The 21798-nt window shown below is 36.9% G+C and overlaps 2 protein-coding genes across 6 annotated transcripts in view; one reads left to right on the plus strand and one right to left on the minus strand.

The window, feature by feature from the left end:
• Positions 1–128: 128 nt before the first annotated feature.
• Positions 129–18989, minus strand: LOC311098549 (N-alpha-acetyltransferase 35, NatC auxiliary subunit). 2 transcript variants are annotated; one of them, XR_014609493.1, is made up of 24 exons: positions 18854–18989; positions 17368–17496; positions 15040–15073; positions 14826–14940; positions 14286–14360; positions 13880–14047; positions 13345–13411; positions 12728–12771; positions 12566–12616; positions 12331–12414; positions 12122–12236; positions 11865–12043; positions 11719–11778; positions 10159–10265; positions 8564–8630; positions 8375–8473; positions 7566–7744; positions 5177–5313; positions 4993–5060; positions 4337–4477; positions 4120–4242; positions 3376–3456; positions 849–1399; positions 129–488 (listed from the first exon to the last, which is right to left on the minus strand). XR_014609493.1 is itself a non-coding variant. In XM_084138791.1 (23 exons), the coding sequence occupies exons 2-23, from the start codon at positions 17486–17488 to the stop codon at positions 1340–1342; spliced, it is 2175 nt and encodes a 724-aa protein (XP_083994917.1). In that variant the 5' UTR covers positions 17489–17496; positions 18854–18989; the 3' UTR covers positions 129–1339. The 2 variants fall into 2 exon arrangements, 1 of the variants encoding a protein (XP_083994917.1); XM_084138791.1 differs by having other exon boundaries at positions 129–1399.
• The window catches only part of agtpbp1 (ATP/GTP binding carboxypeptidase 1), a 42435-nt gene continuing 39159 nt past the window's right edge, over positions 18523–21798 (plus strand). For 2 of the 4 annotated variants that reach the window (XM_084138781.1, XM_084138784.1), the window contains exons 1-3: positions 19785–19925; positions 20944–21010; positions 21171–21292. In XM_084138781.1, the coding sequence (XP_083994907.1) occupies positions 20979–21010; positions 21171–21292 (154 nt within the window). In that variant the 5' untranslated portion in view covers positions 19785–19925; positions 20944–20978. Of the gene's footprint in view, positions 18600–19679; positions 19926–20943; positions 21011–21170; positions 21293–21798 lie in introns of those variants that run through there. The other 2 variants (XM_084138782.1, XM_084138785.1) reach the window with 2 other exon arrangements.

Here is a 21798-nt window from a genome sequence, read left to right on the forward strand (position 1 = left end):
CGCATGTGTGAGCAACAATTTAAAAAATATATATATTTTACAAACAAAATATTATTTTATCCTAGGATATATAATCGGAACAATTCAACACTGGAAAATTCCTAAAGAATTCCTAAAGAACACAAATGTGGAAATCACAAAAGCTTTAATTCCAGAGTTTGACCAAACGTTTTATGGACATGAAATCGTTTTTTAAAGATCTGCCATCTCTCACAAACATAAATGTATTTTTATCCAATTGTTATTGACTCAGTACAATAAAAACATCAAGTTGAGATACACTCAGAAACCCGTCTCTTGAAGGATCTAAGGATTCTTAGATCCTTACGTGTTTAGCTTGAAAACAGCGGTCATACATCTATGTTGGATTTGTGCTGGTTAGATGCAGTCCAGATGAAGTAGGGATGAAGTCTGAGCTTTGAAATATATGCAGCTAAGCTTATTCAATAAACCCTGATTTTTATCATCACTTCGTCTCCGGCTTCCTTCTATTTAAAGGTGCTCTAAGCGATGTCACGTGTTTTTTAGGCCAAAACATTTTTTGTCACATACAGCAAACATCTCCTCACTATCTGCTAGCTGCCTGTCCCCTGAACACACTGGAAAAAAACACGGTCTCTCTAGACACCACAGGCTCCACAAAGGGCAACAAAAACAAACTGGGCTAACCCGCACCACGAAACATAACAAACTGTTCCAGCCAATAACTGACAAGAATGATTTGGGGGTGGGGTTTGGGGGTTTAGTGCACGGATGAGGAGGAGGGAGGGTCTAGCTAGCCTCCGTTTTGTTTGACAATACTTTGAACGTCAACAAGAAGTGACATCAACCAACATCACTTAGAGCACCTTTAAGAGCCTCCTCTGTAAACCTTCAGTTTTGGGATCCAGACAAAATACAGGTTTGTTAACAGATTTTGGCTTTCAGATAACACTTGCTGCTGCAAACTGTTTTTGGGCATCAGACAAAAATGTCTTCTGATGGGATCTGGTAAAGAGGTTGGATCTAATATTCCTGGCGTGGAGATTTGAGCATTTTTGGACAGCAAGATATAGACACGATCTCACACTTTGAATGTTTTGTACTTTGTGCGCACCTCGTCAAACATGAACCTGATGAATGAAGTGAGGGTTAATTCTGAAGCCACTAAAACAGTTTTTTTTTCTTTCTCCAATTTAATACAATACTATCAACCAAACAAAAAAACATTATATGTGAACTGTTCAAACTAGAGTCCATGTGTATTAACTGTATAATTACAGTTATGAATATGAACTTATTCTGCGACTGCGATGACAGTTCATGTAAACGAGAAGAGTTCCTGGAAACATGGCTGATCTCAAATGATCTTGACTACAGGGAAGTATTTGTGTGCCGAGAAGTCAAACTCAGGGAGGGCCTGCAAAGAGTAAACACAAGGATGCAATGAATTTCACAGTATCATTTCATCTATATGCAATTTCCTTTTTAGGGAATTCAAGTTAGGCTTTATAAACAGCATCTGTGACTTGCTGTCTGTTACCACAAGACATCATTTTGACTCATCTCCAGTTTGTAATTAAAATGAGTCTATGAGGCAAAACATTCTAAGATTCAAAGCAAAAATGTTCAGCACATATTTTAAACTAATTTATTTACTTTTTAAACTGATTTAAGCATTTACTGCGATTTCACACCTCCCTCGTTTGGAGAGCTTGTTTCAGAACCTGGTGCGTTTTCTCCCTTAGTTTGGTTAGTTTAGGTTTGGTTAGCAAACTTTCATGTGGTTTGTAATCCTATTTAAAATGAAATCCTGAAATCTGTTTCATTCTGATCAGGGGTGCATTTCCCAAAACCATAGTTGCTAACCTGTTAGCTACTTAGTTCGTTGGAAATGGGAAATTGCATTGCAACCGACAAAGTTGCTAACTTAGTTAGCAACTATGGTTTTGGGAAACGCACCCCAGAATGATTTTACATGAAGTTACATAGTTAAAGGTATTGTAGGTAGGATTTTTATAAAAAACTTATTTTCCAAATTTGTTTAAACTTTATTTATATATCAAAACATAATTAAAATGTAAGTACTCTGAAAAAGAAAGTATAAAAATCGAGTGTCTGTAGACCTCTAACGACTGTTTTAAAGACAGCTCATTATTTCCATTCACTCCACCCCCTTCCCTTCTGGGCTCCTTCCAAAGCCACGCCCCCAAAACACATGAACGCGCGATGCCGACCGCTGAGCTGAAGACGCATTATTTACCTGAGACGAGCGGAGAGGAAGGAGCACAGTGCATGTAGTGACATCATGTCAGAATCACATGTAATAAAAAAAAATCTAACTTTATCATTATGAAGATAAACAAATAAGATGTATTTTAGTACTCACTATCAAGCTAGCATATTGATATTGGTAAAGTTTAAAATATATTTTTTTTGATTCGCTAACGAGCTAGTTATCTATAAGGCAAAGCTAAAAACAGGTTGCATTGATACACGTTTTTCCATTACCATCATTTACACTGTGATGAAGATGAATTTCGTGTAAGATTCATAACATATACGGTGTTCTGCATGTAAGAGTTTCCACGATGAAAGCATTGTTGACTCTGATGAGGACTAACGTTACACTCCAGAGACAAGTACCGCATCGTCAGCTCGAGGACAGGTCCGGGGTCGAGGGCGAAGCAGAGGAGGTCGTGCAAGAGGCCGTGCAACTAGGGTCCGAGGATATTGACACGTTTTATTCAAAGACTTTTTGTTCATTACCTTTTCTAGTACTGTCTTCCTTTTTGCCTTGTTTGCCTTCGCTAACTGCATATGCCGGTAATGTGAATTTTTGATTGCTCTTTCTCTGCCATTGTTTTGCTATTCCTAGGTTCCGTGCCTCTTGAATTCCTCAAATCAAACGGGTGCGCGCGCATATGGGCAGATCCTGTGTGGCAAAAGGGTGGTTGCCATGGTTGCGAGAGAGTGACAGTCGCCTAAGCCAATCCTTTGTTTCGTCCCGAATGGAAATAATGAGCTGTGTTTAATACAGATTAAACGGTCTAGAGTCACTCGATTTTTATACTCTTTTTATCAAAGTACTTACATTTTAATTATGCATTGATATATATAAAAAGTTTAAACAAATTTGGAAAAAAGTTTTTTTATAACAATCCTACCTACCCTACCTTTAAGGCAGGAGTTGAAATATTGGATCTAACTTTCAAATAAATGTCTATTGTAACATTTATTCTGTTGCAGATTCTCTCCCAACAGATGTCTCATAAAGTGTATATTATTTTTACAAACTGAGAGACGAGTTAAAATGTTTTGTCCCTGGTAACAGAGACGGTCCATAGAGCTCAAGTTGTACTGAGCCCAGCATATTTTTATATACACATGTTGTACCTTAGTTTCTTTCTTGTGTCCTCCAGCCAGCAGTTTCATAACAACAATATTGGGTTTGGCCACTTTAAGGATGCGGTTAACCTACAACAGAAAGCAACATATCAGTCACTTCTTTACACAATAACTGACAACATAAGACTTCAGTGTAACACTGCTTCACAGTCTCCATTGTATATAATCATTTGTTAAAAATATGATATTTTTGTTTCCATCCATCAAAAAGAAAATATGAGTCTTTTTTTGTTTTATTTTAAAGTCTTAATATTATATTTAAAAAAGGGCAATACTACAAAGTTACGTAGGCTGAATAAGAGTAAGATTTTTTTTTTAAAGAAATTACAACTTTTATTCAGCAAGGTTCAATTAAACTGATGATACACTACAGTAAAGGCTTTTACATTGTTGTGAAAAACTTCTTATAAATGTAATATAAATGCTGATCTTTTGAACTTTCTAATAATTAAAAAATCCTGAAAAAAAGGATCACGGTTTAGACAAACAGCAGCAAAACTGTTTTCAACATTGATAAAAATAAGAAATGTTTCAAATCATCATATTATAATAATTTCTGAAGGATCATGTGACACTGAAGACTGCAGTAATGATGCTGAAAATTCAGCTTTGATCACAGAAATAAATTCCGTTTTATATTAAAATCGAAAACCAAATACCAATTCCTACTATATTTGTGTTAATAAGACAGGACTGGCTCACAGAGCAATATAAGGACTGTTTGAAATGTACCTCTGCATCAGGGCTGGTGACGTTTTCAAGTATAAGTTTGGCCTGCTGGAAATGTTTACTGGCGGCCATATAGAGATCCGCTGAGCGAGGAGGAGGATTGTACTTCTTCAAATCTGACATTTCCTACATTTAAACACACACAGACACAGATTACTGTAATCTTTGCACAGGATAGTTTCAGTAAACATGACCTTGAAGTGAGTAAATTCAGCGCTACCTTAAACTGGATGTAGTGCACTGGCGGCGGTGTGACGACACTGTTGAACGGGGCGAATCGATGCTCGTAGCGAACCTGCTCGCTGTCCAGTTCAAACTGAGGTTTGCGCACCTTTCTGTCCATATCCAACGCTATCATGGTCTGCAGAAATAAAGACTTTTAGTTTATTCAAAATACATTAAAAATACAATTCACACACATACAATGACTCGAATCCACACCTTCAATGATGAGTATGTTTCTAATTTCCACATTGAAATTCATATTCATTTGTAACAAAGTCAAAATTGTGATTTAAATAAATGACTGCAGCACCTGGGGGCAAGGACACGTAATACGCATGTGCATGCCATCACCGTTTTCACAGATTCGCGGTTTTGTAGATAATGGCATCGTTTTTAAAAGCTTGCACTTTGAAACCTGTTTTCAGGCCACCAAAACACCATTGTCGTGTAAATGAATGGCCAAAATACAGAAAATTTTTCTTAGTTTAAAAACGGTGTCATGTAAACAGCTCCTCGATTTCTCCTTCTTTATCATGCACTCTTATACGTCTCTGACCAACCAATCAAATCCTGATTATTATGATTCATTTCCATTGTTACATTGGCAGCTTTGAGTACTCCAGTGTGTTTGTGTGTATCAGGAAGCATTACCTTGTACATGCCAGCACACATGTTCTGGTAAGCTTGGCTCATGGTGATCTCTTTACTCAGAGGACGAGCTGAGGAGACAATGGAAACACAATGAGCGAGTCAGACCCAAACATCCCAATCCTCCCAATCATCCCAATCCTCCATAGCAACTGCAACTGTTGAATGAACGTCAGCCTGTGAGAACCTTTCTTCTTCTTCTTGCTCTTCTTGCTGCTTCGTACTTTCAGCTGCTCCTCCAAGATTCTCTCCTCTGCCATCTGAGAGCTGTCCGCTCGACTCAACGTGGACATGAGCCACGCATACAGGAACTCCGACAGATACCTGAACATACATGGAGAGAAAGATATATCTTTACTTTTTTAATCTTTATCTGACTCTCAGAATTCAACAGGCTGTTTTGCTACCGTCTCTTTAAGACTATATGCAAATGACCTCTGTTATGATTGGCTAACCTCTTCACATGTGTAATACTAAATTTTATTATTCATTTAGGGAATCTTTCAGGGATGCACCAATATTAAAACTGTGGCTGATACAGATAAGCCGATAATTCTATTAGCATATTTACATATATAAAATGTATAATCATAATACTGACATATTATTTAAAAAATATTTTTAGCATATTAAAATCATAATTGTTATAATTTGTACTCCTCCGCGATGCCTGGCGGTGGCGCTGGATATCATTTTTTATATTATTATATATTATTTAGTTTTTATTATGTATTAAGTTTATTGTACATCCCACAAAAGATGAAGCGTTAGTTTTACTCCAGAGAATCACTGTAAGAGCTGAATAAACACTGTATAAGAAGTGTGCATTAAAGTCTTATCCATAAACTCTCTCTCTCCCTTTCATTATCATCAACATACACAGCAAATTACACAAAACACTCGTTACAAACTAACAGTAAACAAATACATTTTGCAGGTCAGATACATTTTTCAAACAGGGCGGGTCTACGCTAAACCTGCAGTGTCCGTCAACAGTCGTGGGAGGGTCTTGTGCAAAAGTATGTCACACTGCCCTGAATCTGAGAACGGGTTGTTCTGAGACAGTGCTTATGATTTATGGGGATTTAAAAAAAAAAAAAAAGCACTGGGTGGATTTTTATCATTATAGGGTGGTTGTGTACACACATTTATGTTCAAACACCATGTAAAAGTGAATTTTGCATAATAGATGCCATTTAAAGGTAGGGTAGGTAGGATTTTTCTAAAAAAAAAACCATTCCAAATTTGTTTAAACTGTCTTTATATACCAATACATAATTAAAATATAAGTACTCTGAAAAAGAGAGTCTAAAAATCGAGTGTCTGTAGACCTCTCACGACTGTTGTAAACACAGCTAATTATTTCCATTCACTCCACCCCCTCCCTTCTGGGCTCCTTCCAAAGCCACGCCCCCAAAACACATGAGCGCGACGCCAAATGCTCAGGCTCAGGAAGACGCATTATTTACCTGAGACGAGTGCAGAGGAAGGAGCGCAGTGCATGCAGTGACATCATGTCAGAATCACATGTAATAAAATACCTAACTTTATCACTATAAATATAAACAAATAAGATGGCTTTTAGTACTCACTATCAAGCTAGCATATCGATACTGGTAAAGTTTAAAATATATTTTGTTTGATTCGGTAACAAGCTATATTTAGGCTATAGGTAACGAGCTATATTTATAAGGCAAAGCTAAAAACAGGTTGCATTGATACACGTTTTTCCATTACCATCAGTTACACTGTGATGAAGGTGAATTTCGTGTAAGAGTCATAACATATACGGTGTTTTGCATGTAAGAGTTTCCATGATGAAAACATTGTTGACTCTGATGAGGACTAACGTTTCACTCCGGAGACAAGTACCGCATCGTCGGTTCGAGGACAGGTCCGGGGTCGAGGGCGAAGCAGAGGAGGTCGTTCAAGAGTGCGGGCAACCAGGGTCCGAGGAAGTAGTTTTTGCCTTGTTTGCCTTCGCTGACTGCATATGCAGGTGCTTTGAATTTTGAATGCTCTTTCTCTGCCATAATTTTACTCTTCGTAGGTTCCGCGCCTCTCTTGCACTCCTCAAATCAAACGGGTGCGCGCGCATATGGGCAGATCTAGCAACAGTGGTGGTAGCCTTGGTTGCAAGAGTGAGTGACAGTCGCCCAAACCAATCAATTGTTTCGTCCCGGATGGAAATAATGAGCTGTGTTTATTGCAGATTAAAAGGTCTACAGTCACTCGATTTCTAAACTCTCTTTTTCAGAGCACTTACATTTTAATTATGTATTGGTATATAAAGACAGTTTAAACAAATTTGAAAAAAAGTTTTTTATAAAAATCCTACCTACCCTACCTTTAAATCTTCGGCATAATTGGTCAATGGTCGCTGTCCCTTTAAATTAGATGATTATCTAAATTTTAAAATAGGTAGAAATAATTAAACTTCAAATATTTTCTGATGGATATCTGATAACAGTCGATATTGATAAAAAAAATGCTAATAAACAATAGTATGTTTTGTGTGTGCCTGTGCATCCTGATCTGTCTATAGCATTAAAAGCATGTTTGTTTAGCTGTCGTACCAGTAGATGTAATAATACTCATGCATGCTGTAGAGCTCCAGCTCAAAGCCGCTGAGCAGGTACTGGATCATGATGCGCAGGTTATGATAGAGGATCCAGGTGCCCAGACAGGCTAAATGCTGCCTTTGAGGCTCTAGCTTCATCAGAAGACCGTGAAGAGCAGCGTCCACCTTCTCAGCCTAAACACCAACAAACACACTCAATGATGCTTTACAACTGACATGATGGCAGCAGACTTTCAGAAGCAAGAACATTTTGGTTAAGTGGACTTTCAAAGGATGGACAATAAAGATTTAAAATATCTTAATTTGTGGTTTGAAACAACATAGTCAGTAAATTATGACAGAACTTTCATTTTTGGGTGAACTAACCCTTATATTTACATTTATGCATTTAGCAGAAGCTTACAAAAGAGGAACAAAAGCAATAAATCTAATTCATTGGTTAAGCACTTTTAGTTCTTTGCAATAAACACCTATGAATTGTAAGGAATAAGACCAGAAACACTTATTAAAAGGATAGTTCACTTCACCCACAAATGAAAATTCATCAATCATTTACTCAAAACCTGTTTTAAACCTGTATGAATTTCTTTCTTCTGCTGAACTCAAAATAAGATATTTTGGAGAATATGGGTAACAGTTGATGGACCACGTTGACTTCATAGTATCGTCAAAATATCTTCTTCAGAAATTCATATAGAAATGATGACAGAATTTTCATTTTTGGGTGAACGGTCCCTTTAAGAAAGTATTAGGTTAAATATTTAATTCATGTCAACTTTAACCAAACAAAAAACATCTACGCACCTCATCCTGAAGGGTGGCAAACTCCTCCAGTATGTGACCCAGTTTGTCTCGCTGGCGTGCTCTGTTGTGTCCGTGAATCTGGATAAGGCTGCAGAATGGCTGTGACACAAAATAACACTCTTAATTCATCTAATCAAAAACACAATTTCACCTGTTACAATAACATATCAAACAAAATGAATCACAAACCCGTGTGCAGTGTGTGACAAAGGAGTCAATGTAATCTTTAGCCTGGTGGTTATTGTTCAAACTGCATCTGTGAAAACAGCGTTAAAACAGTGAGGGAATATAATGTCATCTTAAAAGAGTCATGAAATGTGAATTTTAGCAAGATGATAAGGACAGTACTAAATACTAAAACAGAATCACGAGACTAAGAATAACATTAGTTAATCTCTGCAGCTTTAATAGTAAAAACGTAGTTTAAATGTTTTCAAAAGAGTTCAACGTATAATACTTGTTAGCAGTGTTAGCACAAAAAATGTTAGCAGTGGGTGTTTACTTAAAATTTTAAAGGAGACACGCCGCTTTAAATGGAGTGTTTAAATCAGTGGGCTAAAATCATGGTAGAAAAAGGGGTAAAACTATTTTACAGTGTTACTTTGTTACACATTACATGTAGTTACTTACACATTACATGTAGTAATAACTATAAATGATGCATTATTACATGCATCTAATCCTAAACCAAACCAAACCCCAATAATGAGTACATGTAATTAATTAATATTACTCAGTACTTAAATGTATACTTAACACTGTAAAAAGGACATCTTAAAGGAACCGTATGTAAGAAATGTATTTCAGTTAATCATAAAATGGCCCTGATATGACACTAGACATTAAGAAATCATGTTCATTTCAAATACTTATATCACTGACAACAGTAGTCCGGCCAGGATATTGTCATTTAAAAGTGAAGTTGCAGCCCTCAACTGATGTTGATGTTGTCATGTTGTGTTTTGGCCTGAAGCGCCACCCTCCACCTATCTACCAATCACAAAGTCAGTAGTGTTTCGGCATCCGGGTTGCCAGCTCTGCTCTAGTTACCACAGCTGCGGTTACAAACGTGTCGGATAAAAAATGCCAGCCTATCTGGCAACCTCGAGTCAGGGGGGAGGGGGAGGGGATACACCGCTCTACAGTAATCTGAAAGTGATTGCAGTACCAGTTTTGGCCACAATCTTACATACGGTTCCTTTAAAGAGTAACCGAAAATGGTCTCTTCTTTCTAAATTATGAAATTTTTTTATGTTTGAGGGTCGCAAGAGAAAAAGTGTCTACAAATTGTATGACAAGAAGAGAAAGGCCTCTGAGGAAAGAAACAAGACCAGAGTGTTTTTGGGAGAATATATCACAAGCTGGTGTGCGCTAAAAGCACAGGTTGGGCTTCCCACTGATGCCTCAGTCACGAAGTTTCTACTCGACAGGTAAAGTTTGGCATGCTATTTGGAGAAATCCATTTAAAATCACTGCTAGTAAAAGTTAATGTAAGCTATGATTAGTGATGGCGAGTCTGACATAGTGGAAAAAGTGCAAATCTTCTTTTGGAAAGTAGGCTTGTATGAGCCATGCCGACAGCAACTTGTAAACAGAGTGTGCACGAGGAGAACTAGGCTCGTGCATGCTCTCCCGTGCACACTCCCCTCTCGGGAGCAGGTAGAGTGTTGCGCATGTGCATTTTTTCAAAAAGTGGAGAGGGCGGTTCTTTTCTAAAATTCGGGAAAATCCTCCACTATACCTTTAAAGAGTAAATAATATAGTGTAAAGAAATTATCACTCACTTTGTGGAGAGGACAGGTGGGCTGACAAAATAGCGCAATGCATCTTTAATCATATCCTGCATCAGATGAGTCCCAAACACCTTCCTATTGTCAATCAGAAATGTGGTCTGCATCACACACAGACAGACAGACACACAGACAGACAGACAGACAGACAGACGGACGTCAGGTGAGTGTTCAGACTACATGCCAAGACCAACCATCATATCATTCTGTCACTGTGTGTAACATAACTTATCAGAGAACAGTTTTATATGAGATATAGTTATGTGTTGAATGTGTTATTTGTTGATAATTAAGCATTAAAAAATGCATTTCTTGACCAGATAAGTTTATTTATTATTTTTTAAAGCCACGGCAGCAGCAAGGTAAGGCGATGTTGAGAAAAAGAGTGAATAAGTCATACAATTAAAAAAGGCTGTATAAGACATTTAAAGGCACCATGAAATCAAAATGGACAATTCTTGTTTTTTATGTAATGCTGATTATGTAAATCTTTTATAAATGATTTATCTGTACACATCATTCAATTTTAAATAATTTATGTGCCCTCATAATCTTTAATTAAAATAACCTCCCCTCCCTCTTGCAGTTGGGCAACCTGTCACTAACATGAGATCACAGCAATGGCAAACCACAACCATCCAATCAATTCCCCAAGGACAACATTGAGTCCCGCCCTACAGTTTTTCCTCATTCAAGAAGACGTTTCACTCGGATATACGTCAGAATAGGAAAGAAAGGACGATCGGAACTTCCATTTTATGCTGAATTTAAGATTAATGCAAAACAAATTCATTCAGATGATACTTCTTTAATTACATCAGTTGAACATATGTCTGAATAAAAACGTTGTCTATTTAGATTTAAAACAGTCCAGTCCAGTAAAATATCTTTAACAGTCATTAATTGTTTTTTGTCCATTTGCTATATATTCCTAGCCTGGCAAGCCAGACCTACATCAAGATAGTTATTAGCTATAACTCACCATAGACACGGCTCAATCCGAGGGGCGGGATAAACGGCTGTCTTTCAAATCCCCTCGGCACGCAATAGGACAGCGCTTCAACCAACCAGAGCGTTTTCCCAACAGTGGAGCTAACGTTAGTTGATAGATTCAACTTTTGCCATATCTGGCCGGCAAAACTACGAACATATCTTCCTTTTTTTTAAAATGACTTAAGTGCCGTTCTTTGCTCTTTTCTCAAAGAAAAACTTAACTCCAAGTCCTCCAGAGTCGCGGCCAAAGCCGATTCGAAACACTGTTCTCCAGCAGCCGTCATTCTTTGTTTTCAAGTAGCAGCCAGGGAACCGTCGCAACTCTGTCGTCATTATGTTAAGCCCGCCCCGCCTACTCTATACACGACGTGATTGGCCTGACCCAATTTAGGTTTTTGCAGCTCGAAAGTCAATGGAGAGTCGCTAGACTGCCCTGGCTGCAAAATACATTTTGCTGCCGCTAGGGTGCGTCTAGATTTCTAGGCTAATATATTCCAGATCTTTGAGTAAAGCACAAGCTTCAGATGTAAAGAGAACTTTGTCAGATGAAGTCGGTCTTACCTGTAGCAGAGATCTAGACATCACACATGGAGACTGCTCACTGAATTCACAGAAGAAATCCTGAAACCGCGAACACTCAGCAGGATTAGTTACATCACTCTCCAATAATACCACAGAACGCATGTGTTAATACAGAGTTATTTTACCAAGATGCTGTGCAGGTTGGTTATGTTGATGACCTCACAGATGTTTTTAATGCGCTCAATGAGTTTGCTGAAGTAGTTGACCATCTCTTCTCTCTTAATGATCTTGGCGTAGCGCGGGAAAGTGGGCGGGAGCAGGCGCTGGTTAACGAGCGGCTCAAAGCCCATCATGATTGGGTGATCTGGAAAAACCATGGTGTGTACATTTGGGGAATTAAGGCAAATAAAACAAAAATGTTTAATTGTTTTTAGACTGTTACCTCCTTTGGTTGTGTCATTCTGTGACTGTATTCCATACTGTATAGAGGAGTGTATTGCGGGCAGTAAGTCAGCAGCCTGAGTCATCAGCTTCTGTGCCTCGCTGACAGCACTCATCTTAAATGTCAAATCAACCAATCAAAGATTAGATAACGAACTGGTGAATCTTTTTGTTAAGCAATATGCTTGAGTGAATTTAATAGTGTAATACCTCTTTTTTAGTGAAGGAGATGAGCGCGCTAAGCAGCAGACGAGTGAATTTAACACGGCTGAACAGAGCCAAGCATTGCTGATGCTGAGGGCAAAAGAGAAGGATGATAATCAAAACTCACAGTATTTCTGTACAGTGCTGTTGTCTGGCTGATAATACACGCCAATTTCCCCCAAAGCATCCACACATCTCTTTATCTTAACTTTAGTATTCGGGGAAATGATTATGTACTTACATCCAGTTCCACCTCAGGATCTCTTTGCTCACCCTGTCGACTGCGTGTACTCTGTAAAAAAAAGAAGAAAAAAAAGGAAGAAACAATTATTTAACAAGTCAAGAAAAAAAGAAGGAAAAGCTAAGAGGTATCTTGAAAAGTGTTGAGATGGAGTCACCATACCTTCACTTTCCTCTGAAGTTCATCCTCAACATCTTTTAGCATTCCTATAGAAATTTTAAATGGCGAAATGAAAAGGCTGAACAACAAAATCTTACAAAAACTGATTTACATTTTGCATAAGGAAGACGAAGCCTAATATTTTGCACCGCTGCATTATTTTAATGATAATTAAAAACATTTACCCTTAAATTCTTTTTACTGTAGTTCATCTAGATGCTTTAATTTTTGTTTGTTGTACACTATCTTTCAAAAGTTTGGGATCGGTAAGAATTATTATTATTTTTATAAGTCTCTATTGCTCACCAAGGCTGCATTTATTTGATCAAAAATACAGTAAAAACAGTATTGTGAAATATTATTACAATTTAAAATAACTTTTGAATTTCAATATATTTGAAAATATAATTAATTAAAATACATTTCCATTACTGCAGTCTTCAGTGTCACATGATCCATCAGAAATCATTCTGTGCTGATGTCACTTTTTGTCAGAATTGGTGAGAAAAGGTGCTTTATTGTCACAACAGTGAAAAATAAATAAAATGAAAAGTAAATACTAAAATTATTTTATTTACGCAAAATATATAATAACAATCAAGATCGGTCTTTACACTCACCTGTCACTCTCAGATCTGTTACGTTATTTGCCATTTTAAAGCCGTAAGTCATGGCCTGAAAATCTTCCTGCGATTGGAAAACAGAAAAATTCACATTCACTGAATAAACCGACAGAAAAATTTAAATTACAATAAAAAGTACAATAAAAGCACAATTAAAATAAATGGTTACTAATGGCCACACCATAACTTAATATTTCCAATGGGTTTATTTATAAATAATCTACATATCGTCCGTAATCACACCAGACATTTTTAACTTAAAGTGCCCCATTATGCTTTTTCCTTTCATGCAGTGTGTAATATTGCTGTTTGTGAGTGTAAAAGGTCTGCAGAGTTTTAAAGATCAAAGTGCACGATAAATAAAAATAAAGTTATTGTTTATTAGAAAATGTATGTATTTTTTGTATGTAAACCTATTGTAGGAGACCTTCAAAACAAAATCTGGAAACATTTAAAATAGCATAATGGGGGCACTTTAATAAAACAACACAATTTGAACAAGAGTCAAATAAGACAATTGAATGTGTCTTGCCTCCTCAAACACAGCAGCTTTGTTGACTTTCTCGCGGGCGATGTCGCAGATCTTGAGGATGCCCAGAGCGAAGGCTTTAAGAGCAGGGTCTTGAATAAGATCCGGGTTATGAACATATAGACACGTAAACACAGTCTGAGCCAGAGAATGCCCCTCCAGCCATGTGATCTGAGACGGATGAAGACAACAGTGACAGAATATTCAATACAGTCAGTAAACTCAAATGAAGCTTTTTCCAGCCACTGCTTTCTTTAGCATACACTACCATCTCAGTGTCACATGATCCTGCAGAAATCATTCAAATATGCTGATCTGATTTGAAGAAACATTTCTTATTATTATCAATGTTGAAAACAGTTGTGCTGCATGAAACACAATTTTTGTGTGTGGTGATATCAATACTGACCAGACAGCAAAAACATGTGTCCATGATCCCGATGAGCTCAGGAATACTCAGATCCTTCACTCGTATGGCCTCATCCTTCAGAAAAAGAGGAAGACAGAAGAAATAAGAAATAGGAAAAAAAATAACATGGAGAGAGACAAAAATAGAGAGTACACTTTCAGTAAAGTATAGTACTGTGAATAAAAGCCTAAATTAAATCTGTTCATCATATAAAGTGGTCGTGTCTCTTAGAAAATTTGGACTAAACCGCTCAATTAATATGGATTAGTTTTACAATCTCTTTATGAACTTTTTGAAGCGTCAAAGTGGTAGTTGCGTAACTGCCAATGGAGAGACAGAAATCTCTCAGATTTCATCAAAAAGATCTTCATTTGTGTTTCGAAGATGAATGACAGTCTTACAGCCAGGTTTGGGTGAGTAATTAATGACAGATTTTTCATTATTGGGTAAACTAACCCTTTAAACTCACTATATTTAGGTTCATTATTATATAAAATAAAATGTCAGGAGCGAAGTGAAACCAGCTCTTTCGAGTGCTACCTTAACAGCTTGTTCAAAGTTGAGGACTTTACGGTTGACTTGGTTCCCGATCATCCCAGCATCCATCTTCGGATCCATCATCTCGATGGCTGACATCGCCTCAAACAGACCAAACCTACAGGAACACGAGCATTACATATACCGAGCAAATGCACCAAATGTTGAATTACATGTAAAAGTATTTCTTTGCTCAAATAATTAAATAATTTCTTACAGTTTGTCATGGAGCAACTCGCCAAGTTTGAGTTCTGCAAAAACAAACTCATTTAATCAGCAAATTCGGTTTCTGTGCCGCATTTCACTACAAGATTAATCAACACGTGAGCACAATAAAACACAACTGGTAGCACCAGGAGTCTCATTTATAAAACTGTGCGTAGGATCCTTACTAAAAGTGTATGTGCGCCAGAAAGCCAAAAATGGCGTATGCCAAAAAATATTCAGATTTATAAAACCAGTGAAAATCAGCTAAATATTGTGCGCATATGCATCTCCTCCCTGAAATAACCATATATGGAGCTTACAATGCATATCCTCATCTGCATATGCATATTCATCCATGTGATACCACATTTAATAGTACAAGACATTAGGAAAATATGAGATACGGATGTGCCGCCACATTACATTGATAAAAATCATTTAGTAGCATATCCTTGCCTTGTTTTTGAATAAATAAATCAAATAATGTAAAATACATTTCAGATAAAGATTTTCTCAATATTTTCCACTGGCCAAATAGTATTTTTAATTGATTTATATTTATATTATATATTGTGTATATTATATAATAATATTGTGCATTATAAGCACGCCACAGGAAAAGTGTTCAAAAGCATCACATCCACTACATCCATTTTTATATTTATTGAATATAAAAAATGTTGTAACGTCTCAGTAATGATTTCATATAATTGAAGTGTTTAACTCCATTAATGAGAATGGCATATTTAATCGAAATGTTTATATCAGAAGTAAAACATAGTTTAAATCATTATTTTATTTATTTAAACTGTTATTGTGAACATGCATTGTATTTGTGATTAGGACTCATAATGACGATTTACAGTTTTCCTTCATCTGCCATTAGATAAATATGCGTCAGTTTCACTAAACGGCCCAACGCGCTCGCTGGCGTGACATTTAAGAAGGGCTGGATGTTTGCTTCATGTGACAGGCTTGGTGAGTGAAATTATATTTGTATTATCTTTCTGTATATGTATAATTTTCTTAAAATGTTCTGACATCGACTCCAGCTCACCATCGGTTTTGCGAGTTTGCGTGCAGGTGCGCAAAATTTCCCATCAAGTTTGTTTTTATAAATCACAACTTATACGTCAGAAGTGGCGTACGCCTCTTTCAGGACCTGTTTTGTGCCTACGCAACGGTTATAAATGAGGCCCCAGAACTGTCCAAAAATCTCCTGTTCACAATAACACAGATGTATTGAGGTGACTTATGGCGCAGTGCTGGAGCTTAATCATGATGTCAAGGTCGAGCTCGCATGGGAAAGGAAGTTAATTTTAGAACTCTCAGTGACCATAAATGGTAAAAATTTAATTTCTGCAGCCATGCCTCATTGCACTATTAGATGATGGATCCTGCATGCAATCAGCATTTCTCCAGATCATTTTGGGGGGTTGAAAGAAAAAAATAAAGGTTAATGCAAGACAGAATATCCTCGTGAATCACAAATTCAAAGAATATTGGCTGTAATGGGATATGAAGTCTGCATCCTGTTTAGGAATATAACTTTTTACTTTTATAAATAACTGGCAGTTGCAGGATACATCGACATTTTTTGCTTGTTTTGGAAAAATCTGGTTTGAATATTAATGTAAATGTTACATAAACAAGACATATTTTTCTCCCTGTCTTTCTCAGGGATTTGTGGAAAATGGCTATTCTGAGAAAAGACCGTTGTGATCATTGACAGTGACATCTACTGCAGAGTTCAGCCAATGATAACTCACAGCTTTGCCATGCCCATGAAAGACATACACTCCTATGCAAAAAAAAAAAGAAGAAGATGGACCAACTCCAAACTGGCTAAATACTAAGCTTTTAATTGTCTTCTTAACCACAAATTATTGGTCAGGAAATTAGCAAAATGTAACAAAATGCACAAGTTTTGGGCAGAATATGGGAAGTTGGTTCAGGCTCATGTTTTGGCTTTGATCAGAGTCCAGATTTGAACCCTGTAGTGAATATTTGGTCTCACATTAAACTCAAATGAACTGGGAGACATTTTTCAACTAGTCTGTTTGAAGCCATTAACATTGAGTTGAACAACACTGACTCTTCTTCCTGTAAAAAGCTGTCTGAGAGTTGGGGAAGGCTATTGCGTGCAAAGTTACTTTATCTACAGTATTTGTGCAATTCTTGCTAATTTCCTGACCAGTAATTTTTGATTAAAATGGTTAAAAAAAACATCAAAAGACCACTAAATATTTTGCCATTTTTGGCGTGGCCCATTTGTTTTGCCACATAGTGCACACACACACACACACACACACACACACACACACACACACACACACACCTTTACAGGCTCCTTTGAATTCTTTGGTGACGTCCACCCAGTCGGCATTGTTTCTCATCTTCTCTGGGATCCCAAGACCCCAACCTCCCTCCTCCTCCTCCACCGATGACTTCATCACCATTGAGACGGCTACGAACATAAAAAATATGTGCATTAAAACAATTTTTATTAAAGAGATAGTAAGACTTTCGTTCATCTTTGGAAAACAGATGAAGATCTTTTTAATGAAATCTGAGAGATTTCTGTCCCTCCGTTTACAGCGACGCAACTACCACTTTCACGTTACAAAAAGTTAATAAAGAGATCGTAAAACTAATCTATATGAATTGAGCGGTTTAGTCCAAATTTTCTGAAGAGACACGATCACTTTACATGATGAAGAGATTGAATTTAGGCTTTTATTCACATTGATCAGCGAACATGAACAGAAGCTCAACCGAATCTGCTTGTCGCGCGAGAACAAACCAAACGTGATGCGTAACACGAGAATGAACTTCATTGGTTCTCACACATCAAGTGAACATGCTTGAGCTTCCGTTTACCACACTGAATGTTTATATGTGAATAAAAGCATAAATTCAATCTGTTCTCTTCAGAAATGTTTTACTAAACCGCTTAATTCATATGGATTAGTTTAAGATGTCTTTATGAACTTTGAAAGGTGAACGAATGCTATTTTTGGGTGAACTATCTCTTTAAGAGTTGCCAGAAAAATCTTGTACATGCACATATTAATATGACAAATTAGGGAATATAAAGGAAAGACAGAATATTGAATTAATAATACACATGATTAAGTAAACAATGGAACTATTTCAAGACTTCAGACTGAGCGTGAGGGCCACTTCAACAGTTTGCATGAATACAATTTAGTGTTTTTAAATAACTGTGGACAATAGATGTCTCATACAATAACTGAGACAATAGATGTCTCAAAACCTTGTGAGTTACCAAACTATAGACACATTTTGGGGTAATATATGCACCACAAATGCTGTCTCGGTAGGCAGTTCAGTAGCTTTTGAGCACAACTAAATATGTCCAAATTTGGTGTCTCTTCAAGCTACAATCAGGCATGACAGACCATAGGCAAAGACACTCAAACAAGCTCCAGTATTTTGCTGGGTTAAATACTGTACTAATGAGGACACTTGTGGAGAAGAACTCATGGTCACTGTGCTGTAACCTCTCTTTGTTGTTACTGGTCGACGACGAATCGTCTTTGAATTCAGGTGAGTGTGCGTTTTAATGGATATAAAAGGATATTAATTACACGTTTGATTTGGTAAAATTATTTAAATACAGAACCAGCATCGATGTGTCAGACTGCACATGAACAAATAGCCAGATGACATTAGCGAAGAGCGATAAATGCTAAGCTGTCTAACCCCTAACATATATCATTACTGCTAAATATATACTTTACAACATTTGAAGTACATAATCATTAACAAAAAGACATTCAAAGGGTAAATAAATACAATACCTTTAGAAAGGCAGTCTTTCTATCCTTTTCCAAATATACAGCGCTGCTGCAGCGGACGCCTGTGAATGACATCATACTGTGATTTGCATTCTGGGACATGTAGTTCTGAGCTTTGAAGCTGTAAAATATGTAAGATGTTTGTTATAACGTGCTATTTATTCTGGATAAAAATATTATTTCTTTGTCAAAATGTTTAATCTATAAATATAGGCTTTTAAATAATCTACACTTTATAATAATTATAATTAACTGACGAGTTCCTGTCAGTTAAATTCCTGTCAGAATGAGAAATTAAAAAATGCACTGAAGTTGCTTGTTTAGTTCATAAAATAATATAATATTGTGTAGAGGTATGGTATGGGAGACCCATTTTCCTGCACTGTTTATATATATATATATATATATATATATATATATATATATATATATATATATATATATATATATATATATATATATATATATTTATTATACTTCAGACAGAACAGCAAAACTCGAAAACATATGTATAAAAATATTTCATATTAGTAAAGTAATAGATTAATAAATGTATGATAAAAATAAAAAGTAATGGAATAAAAAAAACAATAACAATAAATAATAACAATATATTATATTAATATATTATATAAAAATAATAATATATACATATATAATAAATTATAATTATAATTATATATGAACTTATATATAAACAAACACATATATAAACACAATTTTATGTTAGATGCGATAAATCGATTTGAACGCACTTATATTTATATGTGTTATATATTTAATAAATGACTAATGGGTTTTTTCCTCACGTCTACCGTCGTTACGTTAGTCACGCGAGAAGCTGCGCAGCGCTGTGTGTGACGCTGATCTGTAGTCCATCTGTGCGTCACACTCTGATGTGACACATGAGGTGCAGATCCTGGATTCTGCGCCAGGACGCGCCCTCACTTCCGAGTGTGTGTTGGGGGATAGAGTCAATAATAACAACACCATCAGGGGGCTTGTGTTGTGTCTGTGCTGCCAAGAGATCGCGCTGTGAGGAGTTCAGATGGCGCAGCTCTCGCGTGCTTTAAAGGTTGGTGTTCGCATTTATTTTTATTTCTGTGCCAATGACAGATATCAGCTGTCCTGTTAGCGTGTCTGTGCTAACACTGGAGCTTTCTCTGTAGTGGACAGGTGGATCTGACATGATCATGAGTGCACTTCAGTCATACAGGAGGGGTTTTGTCAACTTAATAATTAATAATGACATTGAATTAATTATTCATTAGCTGATCTGAATCTGACTGTAATAAATGGCCAACCTCCTCTGACAGCCTAATTTAAATAGGAATGGACTGTACTTGCACAATTACTGGCCTTGGCTCAAAATCCAATGTGCTCCCTACATGGACAGCTTTTTTGGGAGTCTATTATGCCCTAAAATGGCTGTCCAGATTGAAAGCACAGCAGGTTTCATGTCCTAAAAATGCTGTCTGTGTGGGCAGGTAGGCTATGATGCACAAACAATATTGTTTATGTTGACAGCTCTTTAGAGTTTGATGCTTAAAATTGTCTATGTGGACAGCAAGGCCCAAAAAATATAATCTAGTTAGGAAGCTCAGTAGATTTTGATGCTTAAAACTGCTCTGAAATAGGCTTTGGCACCCTAAATGCTGTTGGAAGCTCTCCTAAAGTTTTATGTCTTAATATGAAGTCTTTATAGGCAGAAACGCTGTCATGTCCAGTAATGCTGTCTAGGTAGGAAGCTCAGTAGGTCTTAATGCCCAACAATGTTGTCTATGTGGACTGATAGACTATGATGCCCAAAAATGTTGCCTAGTTTGGCAGCTCAGTCAGCACTGATGCACAAGAGTGTTTTCATCTAGGTATCTGTGTGGGTAGTTTGCTCACTAGGTTTTGAGACACAGCCGTTGATCTTGATTAAGATTCTTGCTGCTGTTTTTGTTTTTTCCTCCCTTGAACAAGTAAAATGCTTATGATTTAAGACTGTATTAACTCGGACTGATTGTAATGCAATAGTGTGACTTGATTCTTTTTATAAATTAAATGTGATTTTCTGTATAAATGCATTTCTACATCCCCCCAAACAGCAGTCAGATTGACGTTTTATTGACTGTGAGAAGAAATGAATAAACCCAAAATGGCAGCAGAAAAAAGGTTAGTTTTTGTTTAAACACACACACACACACACACACTAGCAGCTCTATGACGATGTGCAGTTTACAGTTTTTTGACAGCCTGAAACATCTTTATTATACACGGAGTAAGCTTTGCCAGTGTTGACTTGGCCTGATGTGATGGTTTCCTGTATTCCCAGTGCTTCCCGGGCGCTGGTGTTGCTGAGTCAGCTGGAAAGACTGAACGAGGAGCCCAAAGTCTCTGATAAGGATGCCATCCGTCAAATCACAGGAAAAGTCCTTCACCTCATCCAGACCCAAGGTGACCTGACACACGTATACACAAAACCAATGCATTAACACAACGAGTGGGATCAGCAGCTTCAAACATGCACAATAATTCCTGGTCTTTTTGTGGAAAATTCAGCAAATAAAAATGTTTGACTTAAAGTGCCCCTATTATGCTTTTCCAGATATTACCTTTCATTCAGTGTGTTACATAGATGTTCGTGAACGTGAATGTAAAAGGTCTGCAAAGTTTTAAAGATAAATACTATTAGTAGTAAATACTAATGTTAACCTAAAGCCAAATAGCTACTCAGACATTGTTTTTTAACAGTAGATTTGAATAGATTTGTCAGGGTTGTCTTGAATGTCCTGTCCTCCTCAAAAGTTGGTAGTAGGAGTGTAATAAGAAACACTCACTTTTTGGTAGCATTTTATAGAACCAATGAGGTTCATTCTCGTGTTACGCAGCACGTTTGAGCTTCTGCAACAACCAATGAGGTTCATTCTCGTGTTACGCAGCACGTTTGAGTTTCTACAAGA

Source organism: Abramis brama (genome assembly GCF_963993115.1).
Source record: "Abramis brama genome assembly, chromosome: 16".
In the NCBI taxonomy this organism is placed as follows: Eukaryota; Metazoa; Chordata; class Actinopteri; order Cypriniformes; family Leuciscidae; genus Abramis; species Abramis brama.

What these genes read in the sequence shown, in the direction of transcription:
- LOC311098549 (XM_084138791.1), bottom strand. Translation starts at nt 17,488, where the DNA reads ATGGTGATGAAGTCATCGGTGGAGGAGGAGGAGGGAGGTTGGGGTCTT. An exon ending in GAGTTGCTCCATGACAAACT is followed by an intron (nt 14,941 to 15,039) that starts GTAAGAAATTAT and finishes GTGTTCCTGTAG; the next exon opens with GTTTGGTCTGTTTGAGGCGA. An exon ending in AACAGATCTGAGAGTGACAG is followed by an intron (nt 12,772 to 13,344) that starts GTGAGTGTAAAG and finishes AAATTTCTATAG; the next exon opens with GAATGCTAAAAGATGTTGAG.